The sequence below is a fragment of the Erpetoichthys calabaricus genome, chromosome 16 (assembly GCF_900747795.2).
Source record: "Erpetoichthys calabaricus chromosome 16, fErpCal1.3, whole genome shotgun sequence".
Classification (NCBI taxonomy): Eukaryota; Metazoa; Chordata; class Cladistia; order Polypteriformes; family Polypteridae; genus Erpetoichthys; species Erpetoichthys calabaricus.
Window position 1 is genome coordinate 20,912,735 of NC_041409.2, and position 26,415 is coordinate 20,939,149.

At 37.0% G+C, this 26,415-nt stretch overlaps 1 protein-coding gene across 2 annotated transcripts in view; it reads right to left on the reverse strand.

The window, feature by feature from the left end:
• cdin1 (CDAN1 interacting nuclease 1) overlaps positions 1-26,415 on the reverse strand; it is a 280,193-nt gene that overhangs the window by 179,821 nt on the left and 73,957 nt on the right. For both annotated transcript variants that reach the window (XM_028821661.2, XM_028821662.2), the window contains exons 8-10: positions 12,520-12,587; positions 11,046-11,111; positions 1,302-1,407 (exon numbers count right to left, since the gene is read on the reverse strand). In XM_028821661.2, the coding sequence (XP_028677494.1) occupies positions 1,302-1,407; positions 11,046-11,111; positions 12,520-12,587 (240 nt within the window). The remainder of the gene's footprint in view (positions 1-1,301; positions 1,408-11,045; positions 11,112-12,519; positions 12,588-26,415) is intronic.

The following is a 26,415-nucleotide window of genomic DNA, read 5'->3' on the forward strand; positions in this document are numbered from 1 at the left end:
GTAATAACTGTCCTTTGTTTTTAATTAATAAATATGTGACCGCTGCTATAAAGGTTGTGACTTTCCATCTGAATGAGGTCATTTAAAAATGAGTTTCTCCTAATCAGCCTATATTAAATTAATTGGAAACCAAAAAACTGTTTCTAAGCTCAGCTCTTTACACATGTTGGCCTGTTTTGTGAGAGAAGTTTGAAATATTAGCCTTTACGTTAAAGAAAGTGGAGTAATAAACTGAGAAAAAGAAATCACAGCAGTCATCCTGTGCAATTAGATGGCAGAAAAAGATACTTTAATGAATTCAAATTTATTTTCAGACAGACAGATATTTTGTGCTTTAAATAAAACGGATACCACTTTAGTTTGGACAGCAAGCTTGTTTTAAGTACAGCAGCTTACATTTTCAATTGGAAAAAGAAAAATGTTAGCGTTTACTTTTACTTATAAACCTGTTAAGCATGTTAGTCTTGGGTCTAATTGATACATAATATGTGAAAACTACCTTTTTCTAAATTAAATTAAACTTAAATTTTATTTATTTTAGTATTTCTATGGTCACTGAACAATAAGAATACAGAATTTCATTTTGTTAATAAAAAATGAATAGATAACACCTGTGGTCTATTGTCTAATTATAAAAATACAGTTTAATATAGGACATAAGGCTTCTATGCATCTGATTATGCAGGAGCTTAGTGTAAAATGTTTTTAAAGGGATAAAGGAGAAAAAAAAATCTGAATCAGTATCGAAATTGGCTTATCAAGTAAAATGAAATCGGTGATCAGTATCAGCCTTAAAAAACCTGATCAGAGCATCCCTACTTATGACAAAATTAAATAAGTCCTTTTATGGAAGGATTCAATTATTTTGTCAGATAATCACTTTTCAATATGATGTTTATATTAAGAAACATTCTTAACAAATTTTTTTTTCTTAAATGTTGTGTCCCTCCAAATTTTTTTGATCATAAATATCACATTTTAAACAAAATTATAATTACTACCACTAATTCTAAAATTTTCTTCTAAATTAGGGTTTCACATGTGTAAGTCGATAATAAGAAAAATATGTTGTATCAAATATTCACAAATAGAATACTAGAATAGTGTGGCACTGATTATAACCTGCAGGCTATTCAATAACTTTAGATAAAAGTATAATAATTAAAGAGAGTTGTAAATTCTGTAGGGTAAGAAACTACTGTATTGTTATTGGATGAGATGCACTTTTTCAAAAAAAAGCCACAGGTTTCAGACCCATATACCTGACAATTTACCAATAAATTCATACAAAAAAGGCATACCTATTCCAATAACTCCAAAATTGGTCTTGAAGATAAGATCGATGACTATAATCATCTCCAAAGGAAGCCTTGCTTTCAATCCAGTGAATTACATGTCCTTCCACAACTAAATGAAAAAAAAAATACAATTATAGAAGCACATAATATTAAATAAAATCATGTACAAAGCCTGACTGAAGAGTGTTAGAACTATATGTTCTTCCAAAAAATGTTAAAAGGGGTTGAAAACTAGTAAGTTCGCATCAGCAATGACACACTATTGAAAAGGGATGCCTCCGCTCCCCTTCAAGTAAACTGGCTTTGAGTGTCATGTTGTGCCACATAAGAGTCCTTAGCAGCAGTCATAATGAACACAGAAGAATTTTTGTGCTTCAGATTTGCAAAGAAGTTGGAAAAGAATATCAAATATTACAAATGTGAGAGGTCGTATTTGATGGTATATTAGGTCTATTATAAAGATGGCTCCTATTTATGAAAGGATGCGCCACATTTGCATTTTCTCTTTTATTCCAAGAGTTCATTTGGCCAAAAAGCGAAGCTGGTACCCAATATTCACATCCTCTTAGCCTTTGTGATATTTTCTGTTCTTTAAAATTAAAATTAAGCTAATAGATTGATGTTAGCACTGTAATGGATCAATAATAATAAAATACTTTTTTTTTTTATTACAGTATATCATAGATTGAATATGAAGAAAACAACATTCCATATAATCATGCCAAACTTAACAAACCATAACCAAGCTATAAGGTTGTACTGCTCTCCCTCCGACCAACCCCCCGAATGGAGACATCGGAATACACTTCTGTGTTTCTAATTTCTGCATATAGTGATAAATCAAGCAAAATTGCACTTTTTATTGGCTAACTGAACAGATTACAATATGCAAGCTTTTGAGGAAGCTCATCATCTTGCCTGAAGAAGCCTGAGTTGTCTCAAAAGCTTGCATATTGTAATTTGTTCAGTTGGCCAATAAAAGGTGTCATTTTACTTGCCAACTCACTACATCCACAATGGCTAACATAGTATAACACCCTAGTACTAATTTCTGAATGCAAATCCCTACTTAAAAGTAGCAAACCGATCCAGAAAAAAAACATCAGAGTGTGACCAGATGGTGCTACTTCAGCTCTCAAAGACTCCTTTGCATCCACAAATTGGAGCATTTTCAGGGATGCTGCTATGTATGGAGATTTCATAAAGAGTGGTGTAGTGGTTAAGACTTTGGACTTCAAACCCTGAGGTTGTGGGTTCAAATCCTGCTACTAATCCTGTGTGACACTGAGCAAGTCACTTGGGCTGCCTGTGCTCCAATTGGAAAACCAATAGAAATGTAAAGCAATAGTATCATATATGTTGTAAGTTGCCTTGGATAAAGGTGTCAGCCAAATAAGTAAATAAATATAAATTAACCTGGGGGAGTATATACAAACTAGCCATGTGCGCACAACTACGTTGTGCGTGTTAAAGTTGTCTGTGAAGGGCTCCCTGTTTAAACGCAGCTACCAGTCGTGAACTGGGCCCTTCGTCGCACAGCATTATGATTTTTTATAAGGGAAACAAAATTACAAAACAAAACCCTTGGACATTGATTCGATAGGAACGGCCTACTCGGAATCACTGTCCGAATAGTAATTATGTGGTGGTGGAGGAGCATTTCTGCTTCTCTCCGTTCACAGTCCGTCTCGTTTTCACGACGCTGTCGTTTCTTCTCACGATCTCTTCTCAACCTTTCTACAATCTTGCAGGTTGCTTTGTGGCAATCCAAAGAGTAAGGAAGAACCAATGTTTCTTTCTTAAATTCCAAACGCCGACTGATAGAAAATCACAGAAGTGTGTCCGACTTATATACTCTGACTGCCGACTCCAAGAAGCGGGTGAACATTCGATTTGGACGAAGTGCTGCCAACGACAGTGGATAGAAACAGAAAAAACCACAGTCTCGACAATGAAGCAGGTGTCGACGCCAGATCTAAACACAAAGAGTGGTATCGACAGTGTTTGTAAAGAAAAGTAACAACCAAGGCAGTGTCAGGGGAACATGAATTCACGGATAAACAAAGATCAAGATCCAAATAAAGATTATATATAAATATCTGATTGGTTGCATCAACATTTGTAGAGAACATTACTGTCTCCAAGGATGTGATCACAAGAGCCAACCAAAAGCCCTTAGGTGTGGGTATTGTTAAAGATCATGAGACGCTATTGGGCAGTCAGAACTAACCTTTCTCTTGTCATAATAAAAGCAAAGCAAGCATGTAGCCTGTGAGAAAAACCATACCTTCCTCCAATGAACAGGTACTTTGTTTGACCACATTCAACGTGACAACTCTATCCAGAATTAACCCAAGCAAGGCCATCAGTCCAGACAATATACCCGGTTGTATGCTGAGTGAATACGCCAGTGAACTGGCTGATGTCCTCATAGACATCTTTAATATATCAGTTGACTATCCCCATTTGCTTTAAATACATCACTGGCACCTAAGAAGCCAACAATGACTTGAATGAATGACTACTGCCCCATTGCACTTCTATTACCACGAAGTGCTTTAAAATATAAGTCAGGGCACAAAAAGACCAGTCTTCCCAGCTCTCTGAATCCTTTGCAATTTGCATACCGGACCAACAGGTCCACTAACAATGCTGTATCTTCTGCTTCTGCCCATACATAACACCTGGATAAAACAGATACATATGCAAAAATGCTGTTTCATAGTCTTTAGCATTTAACACAATTGTTCCCCATTTGCTGATTGTGAACACCTCACGCGGTAACTGGATTTTGTATTTTCTGACAGAGAAGCCCTAGTAAGTTCAGACTGGCCTCAACACTTTGAACTCCATCATGCTGAGAACTGAAGCACCTCATGGCTGAATGTTCTGTCCCCTGCTCTTCACCCCGCTGACTTGTAACTGAGCTGCCATACACAGCTCTAATCAAATCATCAAGTTCATTAATAACACAGCTACACTAGGTCTGAAAAGCTGGGATGATGAGTCAACATGTAGAAAAGAGGTGGAACAGCTGGCCATTTGGTGCAGTGATAACAATCAATCACTCAACATTGATAAGGTCAAAGAATTAATTTTTGACTTCAGGGGAAAAAAACTGTCCTGATCACATCCCAGTCTGCATCACAGGCTCCACTTTGAAGACTCTAAAGAGAGCCAAGTTCCTTGGTGTGAATATAACTGAAGATGTCACAAGGAAAATAATATCACTTCACTAACTAAAAAGGCCCAGCAGAGACTACAGTTTTTGAGGTGACTGAAATTAGCACTCTCTTTTTACAGGGGCACCACTGAGAGTCATCTGACCAGTTACATTACAGTATAGTACAGAAATTGCATCATGTCTGATCGCAAGAGACAGAAAATAGTGAGGTAAGTGGTGAATATTATTGGGGAGCCTCTCCCTATTCTGGAAGTGTTGTTGTAAAAATGCTGTGTTTCCAAGACATGTTGCATTCAGCAGGATACTTCTCACTCCTCTCACAGATTCTTCATTCTTTTGCCACCTGGAGAACGATACAACAACATCAGAGCCAGATCGGTCAGGTTATGTGATAGCTTCTTCCTCCAGACTGTTAGACTTCTCAACACAATGTGGCCACCATTGATTATCCACCCTACCATAACACCTTAGATCACAATCTCTCCCTCCAGTTTATGCATAAGTTACTTTAAATATCATGGCAAAAGGTCACTCGAAGCACTGATCTGTAACTTGCATTTAAACAGGTTTCTCTCTAATTGTGGCAATTATTTTTGCCTATTTAAATAGTATGTTGCATGGTTTTGTCTGTTTGTGCACAATGGTCTTCTCTTATTTGCACTATGTATGAACCATGAGCTTCATCATTTTGTCTCTCTGTATACTTGTATATGTTTGAAATAACAATAAAGCTGACATTGACTTTGATTATGGGTTAATAGAATACCATATTCACGGAGTTCACCAAGTCCTGATCATCCACTGCAAGATAACCATCTTTAAAGAGCTCATAGGACAGAATGGCTTGTATGGACTTTTCCATCGTTGGCATTTATGTTTTAAAGCACATTCTCATTATGTTCCATTTTCTGGTAGTCATACAGTTAGGTCCATAAATATTTGGACAGAGACAACTTTTTTCTAATTTTGGTTCTGTACATTACCACAATGAATTGTAAATGAAACAACTCAGATGCAGTTGAAGTGCAGACTTTCAGCTTTAATTCAGTGGGGTGAACAAAACGATTGCATAAAAATGTGAGGCAACTAAAGCATTTCTTGAACACAATCCCTTCATTTCAGGGGCTCAAAAGTAATTGGACAAATTAAATAACTGGAAATAAAATGTTCATTTCTAATACTTGGTTGAAAACCCTTTACTGGCAATGACAGCCTGAAGTCTTGAACTCCTGGACATCACCAGATGCTGGGTTTCCTCCTTTTTAATGCTCTGCCAGGCCTTTACTGTAGTGGCTTTCAGTTGCTGTTTGTTTGTGGGCCTTTCTGTCTGAAGTTTAGTCTTCAACAAGTGAAATGCCTGCTCAATTGGGTTAAGATCAGGTGACTGACTTGGCCATTCAAGAATTTTCCACTTCTTTGCTTTAATAAACTCCTGGGTTGCTTTGGCTGTATGTTTTGGCTCATTGTCCATCTGTATCATGAAACGCCACCCAATCAATTTGACTGCTGTATTTAGCTGGATTTGAGCAGACAGTATGTCTCTGAACACCTCAGAATTCATTCGGCTGCTTCTGTCCTGTGTCACATCATCAATAAACACTTGTATCCCAGTGCCACTGGCAGCCATGCACACCCAAGCCATCAAACTGCCTCCACCGTGCAGTCTTCTCTTTATAGTAGACTTGGATATCGATACGCCTATCCCCCTGGAGAGTGTTGTTCACTTGGTTGGCTGTTCTGAAGGAGTTTCTCTTCACCATGGAAATGATTCTACGATCATCCGCCACTGTTATCTTCCGTGGATGTCCAGGTCTTTTTGTGTTGCCGAGTTCACCAGTGCTTGCTTTCTTTCTCAGGATGTACCAAACTGTAGATTTTGCCACTCGTAATATTGTAGTAATTTCTCGGATGGGTTTTTTCTGTTTTCGCAGCTTAAGGATGGTTTCTTTCACCTGCATGGAGAGCTCCTTTGACCGCATGTTGTCTGTTCGCAGCAAAATCTTCCACATGCAAGCACCACACCTCAAATCAACTCCAGGCCTTTTATCTGCTTAATTGATAATGACATAATGACGGACTTGCCCACACCTGCCCATGAAATAGCCTTTGAGTAAATTGTCAAACAGCAACTGAAAGCCGCTGCAGTAAAGGTCTGGCAGAGCATTAAAAAATGAGGAAACCCAGCATCTGGTGATGTCCATGAGTTCAAGACTTCAGGCTGTCATTGCCAGCAAAGGGTTTTCAACCAAGTATTAGAAATGCACATTCCCAGTTATTTAATTTGTCCAATTACTTCTGAGCCCCTGAAATGCAGGGATTGTGTTCAAAAAATGCTTTAGTTGCCTCACATTTTTATGCAATCGTTTTGTTCACCCCACTGAATTAAAGCTGAAAGTCCGCACTTCAATTGCATCATTTAAAATTCATTGTGGTAATGTACAGAACCAAAATTAGAAAAAAGTTGTCTCTGTCCAAATATTTATGGACCTAACTGTACATGAGTTAAAAAAACTTTAAAGATGATTTTTGGAATACCTGCAAAAATTAAGCTTAAATTACCGAGGGCTACTTAAACACTATTGAACAGATTCTCTTTTGAAAATCTATATAAATTTATGCAAAAAAAAAGTTTATTGGAAGTGCTAAGAAAGCATTCCAACTGGTGACACATATAATTAAAAAAAAAAAACTCCAATGATGTTTTCCAAAGTGTACATGAAATATTTATAAAAACATACTAATCAAGAAAGTATGGATATCATTCAATTTGTACATTATCAAAAATAGTCCACTGACGATAACATATTCCTTCATAACATTCTGGCATAATAAAGTTTGCTATGCCAGAGACCTGTTTAAAGACCACTGCCGTACCATTCAAGACGACTACCAAAGCTGTCAGGTTAGGACCTAGCACCACAATCTGCAACTGAATTTTGGACATCCTAACCAAGATTAGCATTATCACAACCTTTATATATACTGACCTTCAACAAAGGTACTTCACAGATGCATGCAACAGTTTTTGTTCACCTACAGTGCCCTGCATTATGTTTTGGACAAAGACACATTTTTCTCTAGATTTACCCCTCTGCTCCACAGGTTAAAATTACAAATGAAACAATTCAGATGTGCATAAAATGTACATTGCAGACTTTAATTTAAGAGTATTTGTATACTTTTTGGCCACACCATGTAGAAATTACCACACTTTTTATATATGGTCCCCCTTTTCAGGGCACCACAATATTTGGGGCACCACAATGGCAGATATATTAAAGCAGTCATATTTAGTACTCTGTTGTACATCCCTTTAATGCAATGACTGCTTAAAGTCCGCGATTCACAGACATCACCAGATGTTGAGTATCTTCTCTGATGATGCTCTTCCAAGCCTCTAATACAGCCATCTTCAGCTCCTGTTTGTTTTGGAGGCTTATCCCTTTAGGTTTTCTCTTCAGCATATGGATGGCATGCTCAGTCGATTTAAATCAGGTGACTGGCTTGGCCATTGAAGACTTTTTAGGCTTTGAAAAACACCTATGTTGCCTTAGCAGTAGGTTTGGGATCATTATCTTGTTATGGGATGAAGCACCATCTAATGCGTTTGGAGGCATTTACTGGAACTTGAGCAGATGTTTCTATACACCCGGAATTCATTGTGAAACTGCTGTCAGCAGTTACATCATCCTGAAGATAAGCATGACAGTATTTGTAGCAACTGTACATGCTCAAGCCATGACACCCCCACCATTTTTGACAGATGAGGTGGTATGCTTTGGATCTTGAGCAGTTCCTTTTCGTCTCCATATTTTGCTTTTGCCATCACTCTGATAAAGGTTCATATTTGTCATGTCTGTCCACAAAACCTTTTTCAAGAGTTCTGAAGGCTGTTTTATGTACTTTTTTTGCAAACTGCAATGTGGCCACCCTGTTTTTGTGGCTAACTGGTGGTTTACATCTTGCAGTGTGGCCTCTGTACTTCTGCTGATGAAGTCTTCTGCAGATAGTAGTGTCTGTGGAGCAGTGGAGGTCTTCCTTGGCCCACCAGTCCCTTTGTGATTACTGAGCTCACTAGTGCGTTCTTTCTTCTCAGTGATATTCCGGACAGTTGACTTATGTAATCCTAAGATTTTACTGATGTCTCTAATGGTTTTATTCTTGTTTTTCAGCCTCATAATGGCTTCTTTAACTTTCATTGACATAGTTCTTGTCCTCCTGTTGAACAATGGCAACTACACACTCTAAAGGGTAGAAGTAACTCTAGGTTTATTATGCCTGCACTAATGAAAAACACCTGAATAATCACGAACACTTGTGATGCTAATTGTCCCAAACATTATGGTACCCTGAAATTGGGGGAAATCATGTACAAAAAGTGTTGTCATTTTGGTGTCACTGAAATGTTTGCAAATACAATGTGTGCTTTAATCATGTCTGAATTGTTTGACTTGTAATTTTAAACTGCGGAGCAGAGAGGTAAATCAAGGAAAACGTGTCTTTGTCCTAAACATTATGGAGGGCACAGTATGAATCAGTGATAACACAGCACTAACTCCATCATTAAATTTGCAGATGATAGAATCATCTTAAAGCTTAACACAAACAATGACAAGACAGATCAGAGACAAAATGTTTATCTGATGACACAGAAACACAAGGTAGACAATCTCATCGTTAATGTCAGCAAAAACAAGAAAGTGGTTCTAGACTTCAGGAAGTATGACGCAGACCACAGCTTCACATTTCTGATGAAGTCAATGAGTCAAGAAGACTTACCAACACCTTTACTTCTTCAAACATCTGAAGAAAGCTCAAACTTTCCATCTCTTTTCACTAACTTCTACAAGAACAATGTAAAGCCCAATCCTGACTGGCTGCATAATAATAATAACAACATCCTGATACAGCAGTACCAGTATTACAGAGCGAGGTGAAGACAGCACAGAATATTACAAGCACAGAGCTACCTTCTCTTCAGTACATACTGTATATACACTCAATGCCTTAGGTAGACAAACAGTATTGTTAATGACCGCAGTCATCCTAGAGAGGAACTTTTCTGACTCCTTCCTGGCTAATGGTACTGGACCACTGACATTCATACCAGTAGGTTCCAGGACTGTTTCTATCCACAGGTCACAAGGTTACAGAACAGTTAGCCATAATAACAAACACTGTATGTGTTCCTGTATACATATTCTGTAAATTGTATAGGATGGCATATACAGCGCATATTACACAGGTTTTGCGTGCGTCTTTTTGTTGGTACTCCATCACCATTACTATTCCTAGGAGACAAGCAAGTGAGAATTATCAGTGCACTATGTACACATGACAATAAATCTGAACTTTTAACACATTTGGGAACACTTTTTCTTAAAGTATTTGTTTATTGCAACTAGGAATTATTTTGTCACATACTGTATGTTGTGGACAGGAAGAGACAGTTTTAATAAATCCCTAAATACAAACAATATTTTATTATGACAAAAAAAATATGAAAACAAATGGTATGGCTTATGGGAGACAAAATGTACAACACAACTGAAATAAAAAACAACAAAATCCAATAGCCACCCAGAACCTCCCTAATATGGGCTCTGCCCTTATCATTCACATAGGATGGCCCATTAACTTGCCTGCCAAATACCTCCTAGTTCAAGGTCTCCTCCTCCTTCTCCTACATTCCACTTTCCCTCCTTCTTTTGCCATCTTTTCCTCTCTATACTAAATAAGCGTACAACAGGAAGAAGCTGTTAATCTATAGTTAGAAACTACTTTGGGGGACATGCTATCAGCTACATCCAGAGTGAGGAGTGGACTCTGAAGGTCCTTGGCCCATTATTCTGGGATTTTCTCTGGTTCCTCCAGGTGTTCCTGATATACACACCCGAGCACCTAATTAACAGGCCAGGAAACCCCAAGCCACATGCCTACTTTAATGGGTAGCAGGAAGACTATTGTAACATACAAGGCTTCCCTTCTGATTTCTTATCAGCTGGGACACTTCTGATACTAATCTCCTTCAGTCCCCCAGTGCACTCCCTTCGTTTGTTGCATGTTCCTACTTGACCAAGGATCAGCCAGTTTTGTCAAATATTTGATCATCTGCCTTCTGGCATCCTGCAAAAATGTATTTCCTACCTCAACAGGGCACGCGTTTTCTTTATTTTTCTGGGCACCCTTACTAATTTGCACTTTAGAGATACTGTATAGAATTATGAGGCAGAGCACTACCCCACTAATGGTTACCCAGTAATGCTGGCATGGTAACTTGCTATTAATGTCAGAATACATGCCAACAGGACACATGACAGGCCAGCTTGTATACATATTGAACATAACTGCTAGTGGACTGGTTACATCCCAGTGCTGTTTCATATTGTTTAGTACAATGGTACTGCTTCATTTGCATAAATTTTGATTAAGCAGAAAACAGAATTCAAATAATAAGAAAATACACATTATGTTGAATAAAAATTAAATCAATAAATAAAATAATCAAGGTTTATGTTTTGACAAAACACAGTCTGCTACATCAAAAGATATCACATACATACCAATTGGGACCTCCAGTATGATATCAGGTGTTTTGTCATAACCTTTAACACGCAGCTGGTTTTCATCTGTGAAAGAAATTTATGTTTTAGATTTATATTCATTAACCGCTTTTCCAAAATTATAAATTGTCTCTTTTGCTCTAAAGTCAAGGAAAAAGAAGAACTATCACAGGAAACACATGGAGACACAAAGACCATGAAGTTCATATTTTTATTGGAAAATAGGAGTCAGTGGAAATCACTAAGAATATTAAAAAAAAGATAAGTAAGATTAGTATGTTGGGTAAGTTCTTAGATTAATTCTGCAGCAAAATGTCAAATGCAGCTTTATTGAATTTATACAAATTCCAATCTTGGAAAACTCCCCCCTTTGACAAAGCTGCTGTCCATTATTCTTATCTACAATAATTAGAAGAGTTTTAAAGGATGCTTGTCCATGTCTTTTAAAAGATTGATCTGCTAGCTTTCTTTTCCACTGCCCTTGAGGCTTTGTGCAATTTTGCAATAATCTCTGGAACACCTGATTTCTCCATTAAATTTTGGAATGACCTGGTCATTCAATTCCAGGCATGCCTTTCTGTCTTCACCCATCCTCAACTAATGGTTAAAGCAAGTAAAAGGAAAAGCTGTGTGGTCTCTCTTAACACCTACTGGGCTGTTGACATTGTCATGCAGCCCATTCGCCTTTTTACATCACCTTTGATTAAAATTAATGGCCCATTCCCACTGTTGGGTAGCTTATTTCCAATCCATTTATCAGTCGAGGACAGTGGTTTCACAGCCAATGTGCTGAAACTCTGACAGTTTTAGAACATTCCACTGTTGTGCTCCGTGAAAGGTCAGCACTTTGAGCCCAAATAAATGATATCTTCTTAACGACAACAGAAACGCTTTTGGACTTCTTTAAGTAGACAGGTGTTAAATGAATTTCGGTTTCAGTCATAAGGTCTTTATCTTCATTGTTCCCATGCGGGGTTACCCTAAACATATTATTTTTAATTTAAGAATGTATGGTTTGTTTTTACTTTGGGGGGGAAGATTAGCAGAATAAACAGGGAAGACTTCAAATTGTATTCTCTTTCGGCGTGAAGGCTTCCTGTAAATCTATGCGAGTACTTCCTTTGAGGCCTACAGTCTTCATGAATAGCAAAATGTTCAAAGTTTGTGCTGTTTGCCACACAACCTCTGAATGCACCCAGCAATATAACAGAGGTAGACAAATGTGTGCTTTGAACATAAGTGAGCCTGGCACTATACAGGAGCAAGCATATTTACTCTAACATAGAATAATACTTGACTGGTATAAAGCATATGTAAAATATTACAGTCCTGGTCATTTTTAAAACAAGACAAAAAAAAACATGCACAACATGAAAAATGTGACTCTTCTTTACTAGAGAAAACACTGAACACTGGGTTCATATTCCTAATAAAGAACAGCTGCTAAACGCTATGATGTAGAAAATGTGCTTACCTAAAAAGGACAGATTTCTTTCTTTAAGCATATCTCGCAGCAGAATTTCATGTTCTTGTCCAATGGCGCTAGAAATAACTGGTTAAGGAAAAAGTTTAAATTTTGCCTTGAAAACACAGAAATATCCATAATAGAAATCATCTGAACCTTCTGGAGTGACGACTAATGCCTATCACTTTTAAAGTTACTCTAAAAAGCTCAATAGCTCAATTTCACAAGCATCACTAAAACTATGCAAATAGCTCTTCAGCCATAAAGATAACTTGATTAAAATGTTTAATTATGAATATGATAATAATAAAGCAATTGAACAGCACTAATAATTGTGCAAGCAAAATATGAAATACATACAGTATAAAAAAAAATAAACAGCTAAAAAGTAGGCCAGCACAGAGGACTCACAGATCCAGCACCCAAGGTTCTAACCTAATGGCCAGTCAATGTCTGTGTGGAGATTACATGCTCTCCCTTTTTCCATATCCCCAAAGATGTGCAGTTTAGGTTATCTAGTAATTCAAAAAATGTGGCCACTGGCTGTTATGCAAGCAACTTTGTGAAGATAAGAGCCATCTCCCTGCAACTATGCATTGGATTAAGCAGGTTGGACAATGTGTTGTTAAAAAGCTTATTTTGAAAAATATACTCAGACTAATTGTAAAATCAGTTAATAAGTAGAGGCAGTGATAAACTAATGAAGAAATAATAATACAATGAACCAACAAAAGTAAGAATCTAGACAATATTGATTGACAGACAGACAGATAGATACTTTATTAATCCCAAGGAGTGCCAGGCTCATTACAAACTTTAAAAGAGACTTTGTTGGACAGTTATCTTATCCAGAGATCTTGACCATACATTGTTCTTCTCTCTCTCTTGTTAAATTAACCCTAGCCTGAATGAATCTATTAATTTTTTACATTTAAAATTTCTCATTTAAAGATTTACCAATGTTGTTTCTTGTCCTAGAGTGTGTATATAAACATAGGGAACTCCAGTCTCTGTATTACATCTTGCCTGAAGAAGGGGCCTGAGTTGCCTCGAAAGCTTGCATATTGTAATCTGTTTAGTTAGCCAATAAAAGGTGTCATTTTGCTTGGCTTTTCTCTTAATCCCAAGGAGAAATTCACATACTCCAGCAGCAGCATACTGATAAAGACAATATTAAATTAAAGAGTGATAACAATGCAGGTATACAGACAATATCTTTGAATAATGTTAACATTCCTCCGCGCCCCCCCAGCACGGAATTGAAGAGTCTCATAGTGTGATGGATGAACGATCTCCTCAGTCTGTCAGTGGAGCAGGACGGTGACAGCAGTCTGTCGCTGAAGCTGCTCCTCTGTCTGGAGATGATCCTGTTCAGTGGATTCTCCATGATTGACAGGAGTCTGGTCAGTGCCCGTCGCTCTGCCACAGATGTCAAACTGTCCAGCTCCATGCCTACAATAGAGCTTGCCTTCCTCACCAGTTTGTCCAGGCGTGAGGCGTCCCTCTTTATGCTGCCTCCCCAGCACACCACCGCATACAAGAGGGCACTCACCACAACCATCTGATAGAACATCTGCAGCATCTTATTGCAGATGTTGGAGGACGCCAGCCTTCTAAGGAAGTATAACCGGCTCTGTCCTTTCTTACACAGAGCATCAGTATTGGCAGTCCAGTCCAATTTATCATCCAGCTGCACTCCCAGGTATTTATAGGTCTGCACCATCTGCACACAGTCACCTCTGATGATCACGGGGTCCATGAGGGGCCTGGGCCTCCTAAAATCCACCACCAGCTCCTTGGTTTTGTTGGTGTTCTGGTGTAGGTGGTTTGTGTCGCACCATTTAACAAAGTCCTTGATTAGGTCCCTATACTCCTCTTCCTGCCCACTCCTAATGCAGCCCACGATAGCAGTGTCGTCAGCAAACTTTTGCACGTGGCAGGACTCAGAGTTATATTGGAAGTCCGATGTATATAGGCTGTACAGGACCGGAGAAAGTACAGTTCTCTGTTGATATAAGGTTTAAACACCAAAAAGCAATAAAAACATAAAAATTAAAAAATTGCAGAATATAAAGTATGTTGTACAATATTACTGCACACTGTCTTATATTGCTTTTTATAAGTTTTAACAGTATAAGTACATTATTTGAGGCTGCAAGTAAAAAAAATGTAACAGTTCCACGTGGCAAATAAGGCAAATTGGATTGTCAACCAAAAAAAAATCCAAATTTCCAAAGGAAGTTTTCTTTTTGGACTCAAACAGCTTAAACAAGCTTGTAGATGATCCAGAGAGGAATAATGCATGCTAGTAGAATGGGTTAACCACATATGTAAGGTGACTCATAAAAAATAAAAAGCTTCAAGCTGTAGTGGTGAGGAAAATAACTTCCATGGTATTTAATATCAACTTTCTACAAAAGTATTTGAAAGGGGAGAAGGAGAACATGGGTTCCCCATGATACTAAGCAGAATATGCATGCATGGAATATTTTTACATGGAACATCTGTTGCCATTTCAATAAATCAGATGCACTCCCTTGTCATTCCAAGCTCATGGCTCAGTTAAGCAGAATTAACCTGCTGCAGGAGAATACAGGATAAGAAACTGTATAGGAGCAAAAGCAAGTTCACATTCAGAAAAAGAAGTTGAATACCACATTGTAAAGATGATGCACTCCCTTACATTACATGAATCAGCTGGCACACAGTAGAAGGCATAAGGCATTATTACTAAAGTTATGATTCAAAGTGGCCAGGCTGACAAGACTTCTACTTTTGGATATATAGACTGAGGTGTACAGGCACAAATGTTACCCATTGCAGTTAGTAGCCTTTATAAGAAAGAAATGAAGCTTTGAGAACAAAAGAAAATAATGTTATCTTTAAAATAAAAAGTCATTGCATCAGTGGATGTCCCCTTCCCCGGCCAATGGTTAATTAACATGCCATGTTTTAGTATTTGGGGACTGAATACATTTACTGTGTATAATTTTATGTGAAAATAATGACGTTAAGAAAATTTACTTAAACATTTTATTCTCAATTTTTGTCAAATGCTTTGCTATAAAAATAGTGGCTCATCTCACAAGGATCCACTGAAAGCTAATTTTTGACAATTTTCCAATATCCACAAATAAAAATACCGTATTTTTTGCACCATAAGACGCACCTAGGTTTAGAGGAGGAAAACAAGAAGAAAAATATTCTGAACCAAATGGTGTACTAATATGTTTAATAAAATATAGCAGAATAATATTTCAACCATGTAAATTCAACAGCGGTATTAAGAAACATCATCACCGTCATTAATAAATAAGGAGAGACTTTAAGGTTCAGGCACTCTTCTAGTTTTATGGAAACCCCAAGAACTCCTCATCGCTAGTGTCAGAATTTATGAAGCTCAGTTGCTCACAATCACTTTGCAGGAGCACGTACCTATCTTCACGCGGCATAACCTGTCCAAAGCCACCAGGGGACAAAGCACGTTTGGACCAATGCTCCCTGAAGTTATATCGCCAGTCTAGTTCCATCTATATTTGTAATGCCACAAAGCCCTTCATCTCGTGTTTTGTTGTGGGTTTCCAGTTTGAAAAACGAGAATGCGGTGCAAGCACAGCCCTCGATTCAAAAAATTGTTCCGCATACCAGTTTGTCTCGTCTGACAGTAGATGAAAGGCAGCTTCAGGAAAGAACAGCCTGAAGTAGTCCAGCGGCTGGTAATCTGTCGAGTCCAACAGCAAGCCATACTGTCTTGTGAAGTCCGGTAGCCAGTTTGGCTCCCACGGATCAATGTCTAGGTATTCCTCCCACACGAACCTTGCCATAGGTGCACGAATGCGTTCAGCAGGGGCGGCATCGGCTGGTGTCCCGATCAGCTGATGCCAGTTCCTCACTCTTTTGTTCGATCTCCTGATCACTCTCAACAAAAGTCCGACTCAGTGATAATGCGCAAAACATTTGTTTTCTGCACTCGTTTCGCTCCCTCGTGAGATGTCGATGCCATCATACCATTGTTTACATTTCGCAACTCACGCACACGCAAGGATTAGATGCCGAGTCAATGAGTCTAACATTCCTCCAAGCACAGAGGGAATGCCTGCAACGTAACAGTGGGTTTTGTCGTCCTCTACCCCTGGATGTTGACTTTTGTCAGGTAATACACATCATGGTCTGTGACACAATATTCGCTCCATAAGACGCACAGACATTTCCAACCTTCTTTTGGGGGAAAAAAAAGTGCGTCTTATGGTGCGAAAAATACGGTAATTTGAATGTAATTCTGTAAAGAGAAAATGTGTGCATTACGATATACATGCCTGAGTTTTGTTTTCTGTTGATATATAGAACCTTAATGCATTGTAAATCTTAGGTAAAAGTTTGCATTCTACCTTTCACCAAATGCTGTTTGGATAAGATCCAATCACCCATGACTGTTTACATAAAGAAAAGTGAATAAATAATAAATGTAAAAGCAGAAAATTTAAACTTTAATGTATGTATTTAAAAGAGCATGTTAAAAAAGAAAAATCAATTTTGAATTGCAAATAAGCAAGTTAAATTTCATAATAATAAGAACACAAAAGGTCCAAATAAATAAATAAGTAATGTAAAAAGAACACTATTAATGTAGCTATACAAATATAACTACACCACCCCTGTTTTAAATGGTATGACTTAATTAAATGACACAGCTACAAACAGAGAAACTGTTTAAATCCATTAAACAGACCCATCCTCTAACATTTTCTACCCATTGAAATGTAGCCTTTAATTCTTTTAAAACTAGACATTTTCCTTTAGAAAGACTATTAAGCTGACTAGAATATGCAAATGATAGAAACATTTGATTACAATTTGATTCATTGCGACTCTATTCTGTTTCAAAAAGAAAAAAAAACAACTCTTCTTTTCCTTATCTCCAATGTGCCACTACCTCCCAATCCTTTTCTTTTTTTCTTAACAGCAAACAATGGTAACACCAACTGTATGGGCTTCATTTTTATTTAAGAAAGTTAAAGTAAGGAATACTTCCCAGTCAACTGGTAAATAAGGAATTATCAAGTAAATTACTAAAAACAAGCAAAGACTTAAGACTATAAGAACAGTGGCACAAGAGTCAGCACTGTTACCTGTAAGTATTAATATCTGTCTGGTTGCACGTTCTCCCTATAAGTGTGGACAAGCAAATGTACCATCAAGCTGGCTCTACAATATTCCTAAACATTGATTTTCATAGTTACGCTTCTCCAAAATACATTTGCAATAACTTTAAACTTTGATAAGCAACCATTTTAAAGGTCATCAGGTGACTACTAGATACGTTAAAGTAGTGTTCTGGGAACTAAAAATATCATATGCAAATTAAAAAGTATGGTCACACACATAATTAAATTATAATAAAACACAACTCTTAGTTTTAACTTGTTTGACAGAAAGAAAGCATACATAAGCAATTCTTTAGGCTAACAAGCCATGGCTTGAAACCCTTCAAATGTTCCTGTAGCTGGTATCCTATAATTGTCATCACGTCATGGCATAAGGCAGTCTCTAACCTCAGACAAATGTTCCCCATAATGTAAATATGAGTTTAAAAACAAAAAATTAGCAGATCTCAATTTAGTGATGGTGGGCCAGTATGAAAATTTGTACTGATGAGGGCACACCTTTTAAACCATAAAGAGCAGAGGCAACCATAGTCAACAGTACAGGGCTGGTAATCCTGCTGTACAAGAAGCTGGTTATTAAAAATGATTAAGTACATAGCTGGCTGAATGTATATATTTTATATAAACATATATGCAGGCACTCACAGAATTATAAAAACTTTTGTTTTATTGATTCATTAAATATAAAACCACTAAAATACATGAACATATATACTGTAATATGTAACCACAATCTCATATAAATCACAGAACGGTGAAACACACACATTTACTATTCACAGGTCTGACCACCATGTTACTAAAACTTACAAAAGCTTGTCAAAGGCAAAAGATGGAAGGAAAAGAAATGGAATGACACTGTGGAAGAGTGGATTCAGCAAAGAAGAACTGCTAAACTATTATTGCAGACAGTTATTGACTGCTAGATTTTACTATTAAGATAAATTAAGTTAATGGAAACCACAGACATTCAGATTCACAGAAACAGAGTTGAGGTCTTGAATTAGTCTTGATTTAAACAGGAATTATTTTTTGGATGTGCCACAATTAGCTGTTTTGTTAATACTATGTACTATATGGTGCAAAATAACAGTTTGTAATAAAATGCCACTATACTTTAGTATTTAAGTGAGCAAATGACATACAGACAAAGCAAGCAATATAATTTCGTTACACAATTAATGGCAATAAATGACGAATTAAAGTTTTTTAATCTAATCTAATCAAATCTAAAACAGCTAGGATAAATCAGTGTAAATGATTTAATCATGATAAAGATGAAAAAGACAAATATAGCAAATACAAAAAGTATCCACAGCGCCCAAGGTATAACCCAACAGTTATTTTACATTTGCTTTATTTATTTGATATTGTTATTGATATTGTTTAATATAATATTTATGTCCCACGTGAAAATTTCCCCATGGACTTAAATGAAATGACTAGATGGTTCTCAATAAGAAATTCTGGCAGAATGGCCACTTCTGGGATGACAATACTGCCACAAAATTTCTACATTTGGACAATAACTGTCATTCCATGGGGGAACCAAAATGACTAAGAAATAAGTACATATCTCCTTCCAGACTAACATATACAAGCGACTACTTTCTGGGAGTTTTCTTGAATTTCTTTTCATCATGGCACGATGTACCACTGGGTTGTGTTATGGCACAGCAGTTTGAGTTGGTGGTATTGAGTCCAAATCCCAGTCTGGCCACAGGTTTGGGCAGAGTTTGTGCGATGTCCCATTGCCACCCACCTAGCATCCACACCCCAACCACCTCAAAATAGTTTATTCATTCTAACTCCAAATTTTCTAGCGGGTGTGGCTAATGCTGAGGACACACAGATCCAGCACCCAAGGTTCTTATCTCATGGCCAGACAGTGCTTGTGTGGAAGATTACATGCACTCCCTTTTTCCATATCCCCTAATATGTGCAGGTTAGGTTATCTGGTAAATCAAAAATTTGGCCAGTGAGGTGTATGCATGAGTGCTTCCTGCAGCCTTGTGAGGATAAGAGCCATCTCCCCGCAACTATGAATTGGATTAAGTAGGTTGGACAATGTGTTGCTAAAAAGCTTATTTTGAAACAGTTAATAAGTAGTGGCAGTGATAAACTAATGAAGAAATAATAATATAATGAACCAAACAAAAGTAAGAATCTAGACCAAAAAGGCAACCTTTTTCGAGTTGCGGCGCACTAAGTCCAAAAATTTTCTTTCGCGGCGCACCTGAAGGACTGCCCATAAATAAAGTTGTGACGACACAATCTATGGACAATCGCCAATAAAAAAGTTAATTTTACAAGTTTGAAAGACATTTTATTAATAAAGGAATCAAAGGATAAATCTTAAATTTAATTAATGTGAATGTTGAGATTGCTTTTCAGCACATATGAGACTGATACGAGGATCAATTTTCGAAAGGCAGACGTGCATTTCCTTGTCGATCATTTGAAGTCTCTCGCGTTTCTTAGACTTCATTTCCATACAGCGATACTCTCTCGTCGGCAAGAGCCGAAATGTAGCGTTCGTATTTTCTCGTTCTATATTTGCTCCGCCTTCTTCTATCCGTACAGTGAGCGAGATCTAACAACGAGACTTTTTAAGTCTCACGAGATGCGTTTTTGACACCGCTGGTGTTAATATTATGATGAATGTTGAACAGCGAAAATTTCAACTTGCATTCAAAATAAATACATTCGTTTATTCAACAATCTGATTAACCGTAATCTGTTTTTCCAACATAAAATATTTTTTTTTAAACAGTATCTTTTTAATCAACCAAAAGTTCAAAAACACTAGCAATTTTAAATATTTTACAAAAGTTTTCGCGGTGCCCCTAGAAAATTCCATGGCGCACCGGTTGCCCGACAGTGATCTAGACAATAATATTTCTCTGTTGATACAAGGTTTAAACACTAAAAAGCAACAAAAACATAAAAATTAAAACAAATTGCAGAATATATGTTGCACAACATTACTGAACACTGTCTTGTGAGGCTAACAGGGGACTGACTCCATATCTTAGGATTCTTCCGGCTTTGTGTCATATCCATTCAGAACTTACACAATATTGAAATAAGCAAGCTTAGAGGGGAAAAAAAAAATGACATGAAGAACGTGTGTGTTGGTGACATCATTGTGCTAGAAGGGGTGAAGGTCAGTCAAATGCAGCATCCTTGATTTCCTTGCACACAAAACAAACTTAAGAAACAATGATGTCTTTCCTCCTCGGAGAATATTCTCTATTTTGTATATGACCACAGCCCACAAGATATCTGTTCACTGTGCTCTATACGTAATAATAATCACTGTATAATATTTAAATTGTATAATATTTTAACTCCCCAGCAGCTGTGGGGCATCTTTTGGCGAAGAAAGATTCACTGATCCTGACCTTGCTGACGATGCTGTGATCTTCGCAGAGTGAATGGAGGCTCTCGAGAGAATGAGTGAGGACTCCAAGTGTCTGGGCCTTTAATGACCTCTTAAGCACAGCCATCAGCAGAGGGTCTGTCTGCAAAGAGAGTGTCAACCTTGTTGAGAGGTTTGCTTACCTCAAAGTCAGTAGACGGCCTGGGAGAACAAGAGAGGTCATGAGGTCGCTGGAAAGAGGTGTGTGGAGCACCCACTATCTATGCAAAAGGACGAAGGTCGAAGTCTTTAGAGTGCTGGTGCTTCCTGTCTTGCTATATGGTTGCCAGACATGGACGTTATCCAGAGACGCGAGATGAACACTGGACTCCTTTGGTGCTGTGTCTCTTCGGAGAATCCTTGAGTACCGCTGGTTTGACTTTGTGTTGAATGAGTAGTTGCTCAAGGAGTCCCAAATGAGGCACATTACCTGCACTGTGATGGAACATCAATTATGGTACTACGGCCTTGTGGTGCCATTCCCCGAGGGTGATCTGGCTCACAGGATCTTCATTGTTGAGGACCCGAGTGACTGGACCAAGCCAAGAAGTCGCCCACATAACGCCTGGCTGTGGCAGATAGAGGATCATTTCAGGAGGGTGGGACTGGACAGTGTGTCTGCCTGGGGGTTGCCAACCAGGATCCCGAGCTGTTTCGTCATGTGGTTGGTATGGCAATGAGCTGTACCAGTGCATGCTCCCCAACCTAACCTGAACTAACACTTATAACACAAAGCGTGAGTGTAGCTCAATGATCTAACAACTACTTATGTTTTTAAAGTACAAGAATCACTAAAATACTCAAAATACAATAAACAATACGTAGTACACCACTTTGTCAATCCCTGGTGGAATCTAATTTTGGGTCAGTTACAGCGGTAATTCATTATTTGTCTAACCACTTTACACAGTGGACTGCTGGAGTTTTTGCCTGTTCTTCAATGCCAAACAGTTCAATCATTTTAAAATTGGTTGAAGATAGACTGTAGAAAATCATTATCTAGTGCTGTTCCAGTTATTATATCATATTCAGTTATTGGATTGAACTGGGCCACTGGACTTTTTCTCTATCACTGAAGTAGCTTTAAAAAAAAGAATATGCATCGTCAATAAGAATCTAACTGAATATTCCATGAAGAACATACAAAGAGGCAATAGCCTTGTTCCATTTATAATAGTAGTAAATTTATATCCATTTTATCTCCTAATTATCTTCTTGTGGAATGAAACTGAAATAAATGCATGCCACTGTCCTTCCGGAGTCCACAAGATGATTCAAAGTCAGACAAAATAGCATAAACTAGCCTGCCAGGAACAATGAGCCAAAACCTGACCACAGTACTGTGCAGAGCGGGAGAATGCTCATTTAAAAATAACCCCTGTTGTTTATTGCAAGATTAAATCGTGCTAGAAAATGTATACCTAGTGTTACATTCAAGTGTGATCAAGGATTTTTAAACTGTTTTGAAAGTAGAAATTGTTTTATTTTTATTTATCTGCATCATCAATGAAAGGGATATTGCACCTTTATGATTTTTTAACAATGACTTATATGCAAAATTATTTGGTATTAAGATGATGTAATTATATGAATTTGTAGGGTGTATAAGAAACAAGTTTTAATAGGATTGTATAATAGATAGGCTTGTGGGGACTGTAAATGTACTCACAGACAGTAGACTGCAATTCAAGTGATACAAAAATAGCATTCTTGCACTACTAATAGTTGTTGGTTGTGGATAATCAATGGCTAAATGTCGTTCATATTTTGTAAACTTTCCTAGCTCAAAACAGATAAAAATTAGGAAAGCAGCGGTTAAATAAAACCTTGTAAACATCAAAATATCAAAGAATAGAGTACAACAAAAAGTCCTGTGCAAAAGCAGAAAGAAAACACGATGTACGGGTGAATCCTTCACAGGGCCTCATGATGTACTTTAAACGTCTATGAATGAGGGGGGAACAAGTCGTCACAGCTACTTTCTTTGCTTACCCGATAGCTAAGTGATTCATGAATTAGATGTGTAACAGCAAATCAATGCACCCCTCTCAACATGAGAAACAAATTATATAGACATAAGTGTAGCAGTTTTGCAATTAAAAGTTGCTGCAAGAAACCTCATTTAGCAGTCATGTAGCTACAAAGTGGATAAAGCACTACATACCGTATCATCCTTTGACGAAAGATCCTAGCATGGGCCTACAATTTTCTCTATCCACCAAACACCCCCATCCCCCACATTAAAAATAAATAATGGTAAGGTTAGAGGTCTATGTAGTTTTTAACGACTAGAGTGCAATTTCAAATGTGTTTTCAGAATTTCAGACAAATAAGTAATAGTTCTGTTTAAAAAAAAAAAGCATCATAATTTTTAATCAGAGATGGAGGTGGGAGAGATATAACCATCTAAAAGTTAGCTTCAGCTATCTGTTTCTGTCACACAGGAGGTAAAAGAAGACATGTATCATTAAACACAAGCAATTATACAGGATGGGTAACAATTTTTCTCCGTTTGCTGAAAAAACAATTTCTATCAGTCTTTTTACATTGCCCATCCAAGTACAATTTACTAATGGAGCCAATTGCCTTTTTCAAAGTCATGGACATTTACATAGCATGAATTCAATTATCATAATTTTAATATAACATGATTTTACTAGAGGTGAATTAAATCTTGAGCTACTCTTAGGATCATGTGTATTTCTGTATCCATTCGCACTCACCACCCTTGTCTAATGTTTCTTATCACTGCGCTGAACTGTGCATTAATATCTATGGTTCAAGGGCCACTAATGTGTAAAAAAAAAAAAAAAGCTTTAAAACTTCTAAGTAAACATTTTACTAAATAAGAACCTACTGTTGTCTACTCTATATTTATAGCGTATTTGCTTAATTCATCACTTTGACAAGATATGCCATGCTTGTTTATTGCTATCAGTGTGTCTGGTATTTCTTTAGAATGAAGGGATGCACTAAAGAAGTTATAAATGACACCTGAGAAGGGAAAAAATTACCAAATTAGTACTATACAGTAGGTGTATACGTTTCTTTTCTTTTTTTGAGTTACAGAACTATACAACATACAATGGAGTCTGAAAGTATTACAGGGGAAGTCCAATCAAGTTCTAGACATATCTCAAAGATAATAAAAGCAAACAGGATGAACCAAACTGCAATTTGAAGTGACGCAGCAAAGGGTCTGCATACTTACATCAATCAGAGATTTCAGTTTTTGATTCTTTAATAAATTTGCAAACCTTTCTCAAAATATGTTTTCAGTTTCTCATTATGGATTATTAAGTGTAGACTGATGGGCAAAAATGGCAAATTTATCTACTGAAAATTAAATCTACAACACAATAAAATCTACAGAAAGTGAAGGGCTCTGAATGCTTTCTGAATCCACTGTGGCAAGTTACTACTTTACATTTTTTATAAAATACAGTAATCTGAATATAGTATGTTTATTTCTGGAATAGGCAAAGGTAATGATAAAACATACATTCATATCCTAATAATGATAAAAAAAAACCTATACAAGTTTTATTGTGATGGACTGGCAAATAATGCTGTTGGGTCCTACCTTGTTCATAATGCTGCTGGAAAATTAAATGTTCCTCACTATTCAGCTTTGGATTAAGACTACTATGTATGTCATTTTAATTACTGTATTTGTACGTTTGAACATTTACACATAAGTATACAACAGAAAAATAAATATTCTACCAAAAAGGGCAGCATAGTGCCATTGGGTTAAAATGACAGCTTAACTATTATCTGTGTGGAATTTCCATTGTTTTTCTTCTATCTTTGTGGGCTTTCCCTGGGTTCTCCATTTTCTTTTCCATAATCCAATGATGATGTTCAAGTTAGGTTGAAAGGTAAATTACATTTTGTTCACCAAAAATAAGTGTGCACTCTTAATGCCTATGGTTTGGAAAAATAAACAAATATCTAAAGTAAATCTCAAATGTTAATGTTATCTACCACTCTGGATTCCTTTTAGCTAGGTTTAATTTGATCATCTGATAACATCCATAGTGACAACAAAGCAGAAGACCAGACAATGGACTAAAAATTATGGAAATTACATTAGTAGACACCATTGCTTTAACTGAAGCTTCACCTGTCGGATTTACTTTTCTAAAGAAAGTTCACTTATCACGACCTGGTTGTGGCCTGGTTGTTTTTTTTTTTTACTCTTTAAAAGACAGATTAATATTCTGTGGTAAACATTTTATTGCAAAAAATATATAGTGTACTATTATTTGTAGCATCAATAAGACTTCACAATAAATACTGAAAAATATTTTAAAATCTTGAATGCTTTTAAAACCTAAGTTACAAAGACAGTATGTGCCTCTTAGATGCTATTTCATTCACATTAAACAAACATTTTTTCTTGTTATACCGGTAGAGCCCCATCTTATTTAGTAAATTGTTCTTCCATGCTCTTTCCTTTCTATGCTTCAGATGTTGGGCTAGATCTGAGGTGCAAATCGGTTTAAGAAGAAAGACCACTCTAATACTTCTTAATTCTGTCTTCTCACAGTCCTCCACTACCACCTGGTCTGAATTATCTGTAGTTTGTTATCTAGAAAGAAAATTTCTCCCTTGTCTTAATTACTCTTCTTGAAACATGGATAAGCCCAGACTGCACATTCATTGATTCCTTGTAGGTCTTCATTTACTTAACACACCAACCATTTCTGTTTAGGTCAAACAGATTTTCACATGCAGCAGCAAAGAATTTCATTTCTTATCTCACTCTCTCCCCCTCTGCCCATTTTAACTCACTACCAAAATAAAATCACAGTTAAATTAACTCAAGTAGTGATAAATTAACCCAAAACAGTGAGTATTGCTATTGACATATATACAGTGTTAAGAGTAAATTTGACTGTGTTGCGCAGTAAGGTCCATAGACTTCTAACTCTTGTAGACAGTCAGTGTTTATCATGGAAAGTGGCTGTGCGGTATTATAAGGAGAACATAACCTGCAGTCATATACCAAAAACTGAAAATACATCTCAAATGCCACTTCTTCTGTAAAAGATTGTTATATGTCGTTTGTTACAAAAATGTTGAAAACTCTTCATAATCTTCCAGTTTCTCTCCCCAATCATTTTCATTGTAACTTTACAGTCTTTTGCTTAAATTGGTCAACATCTGCACTGCTTTTTACCAGTCTGTAATTTCCAGAGATACCCTCTGCCACCTTGAACCTAAATCTTTCCTCTCCTCATAAAAGTAATCTTGCTTTCCATTACTGCATATAAAAAAACTATTAAATCCATTTACAGTGCATCACTTTTTCCA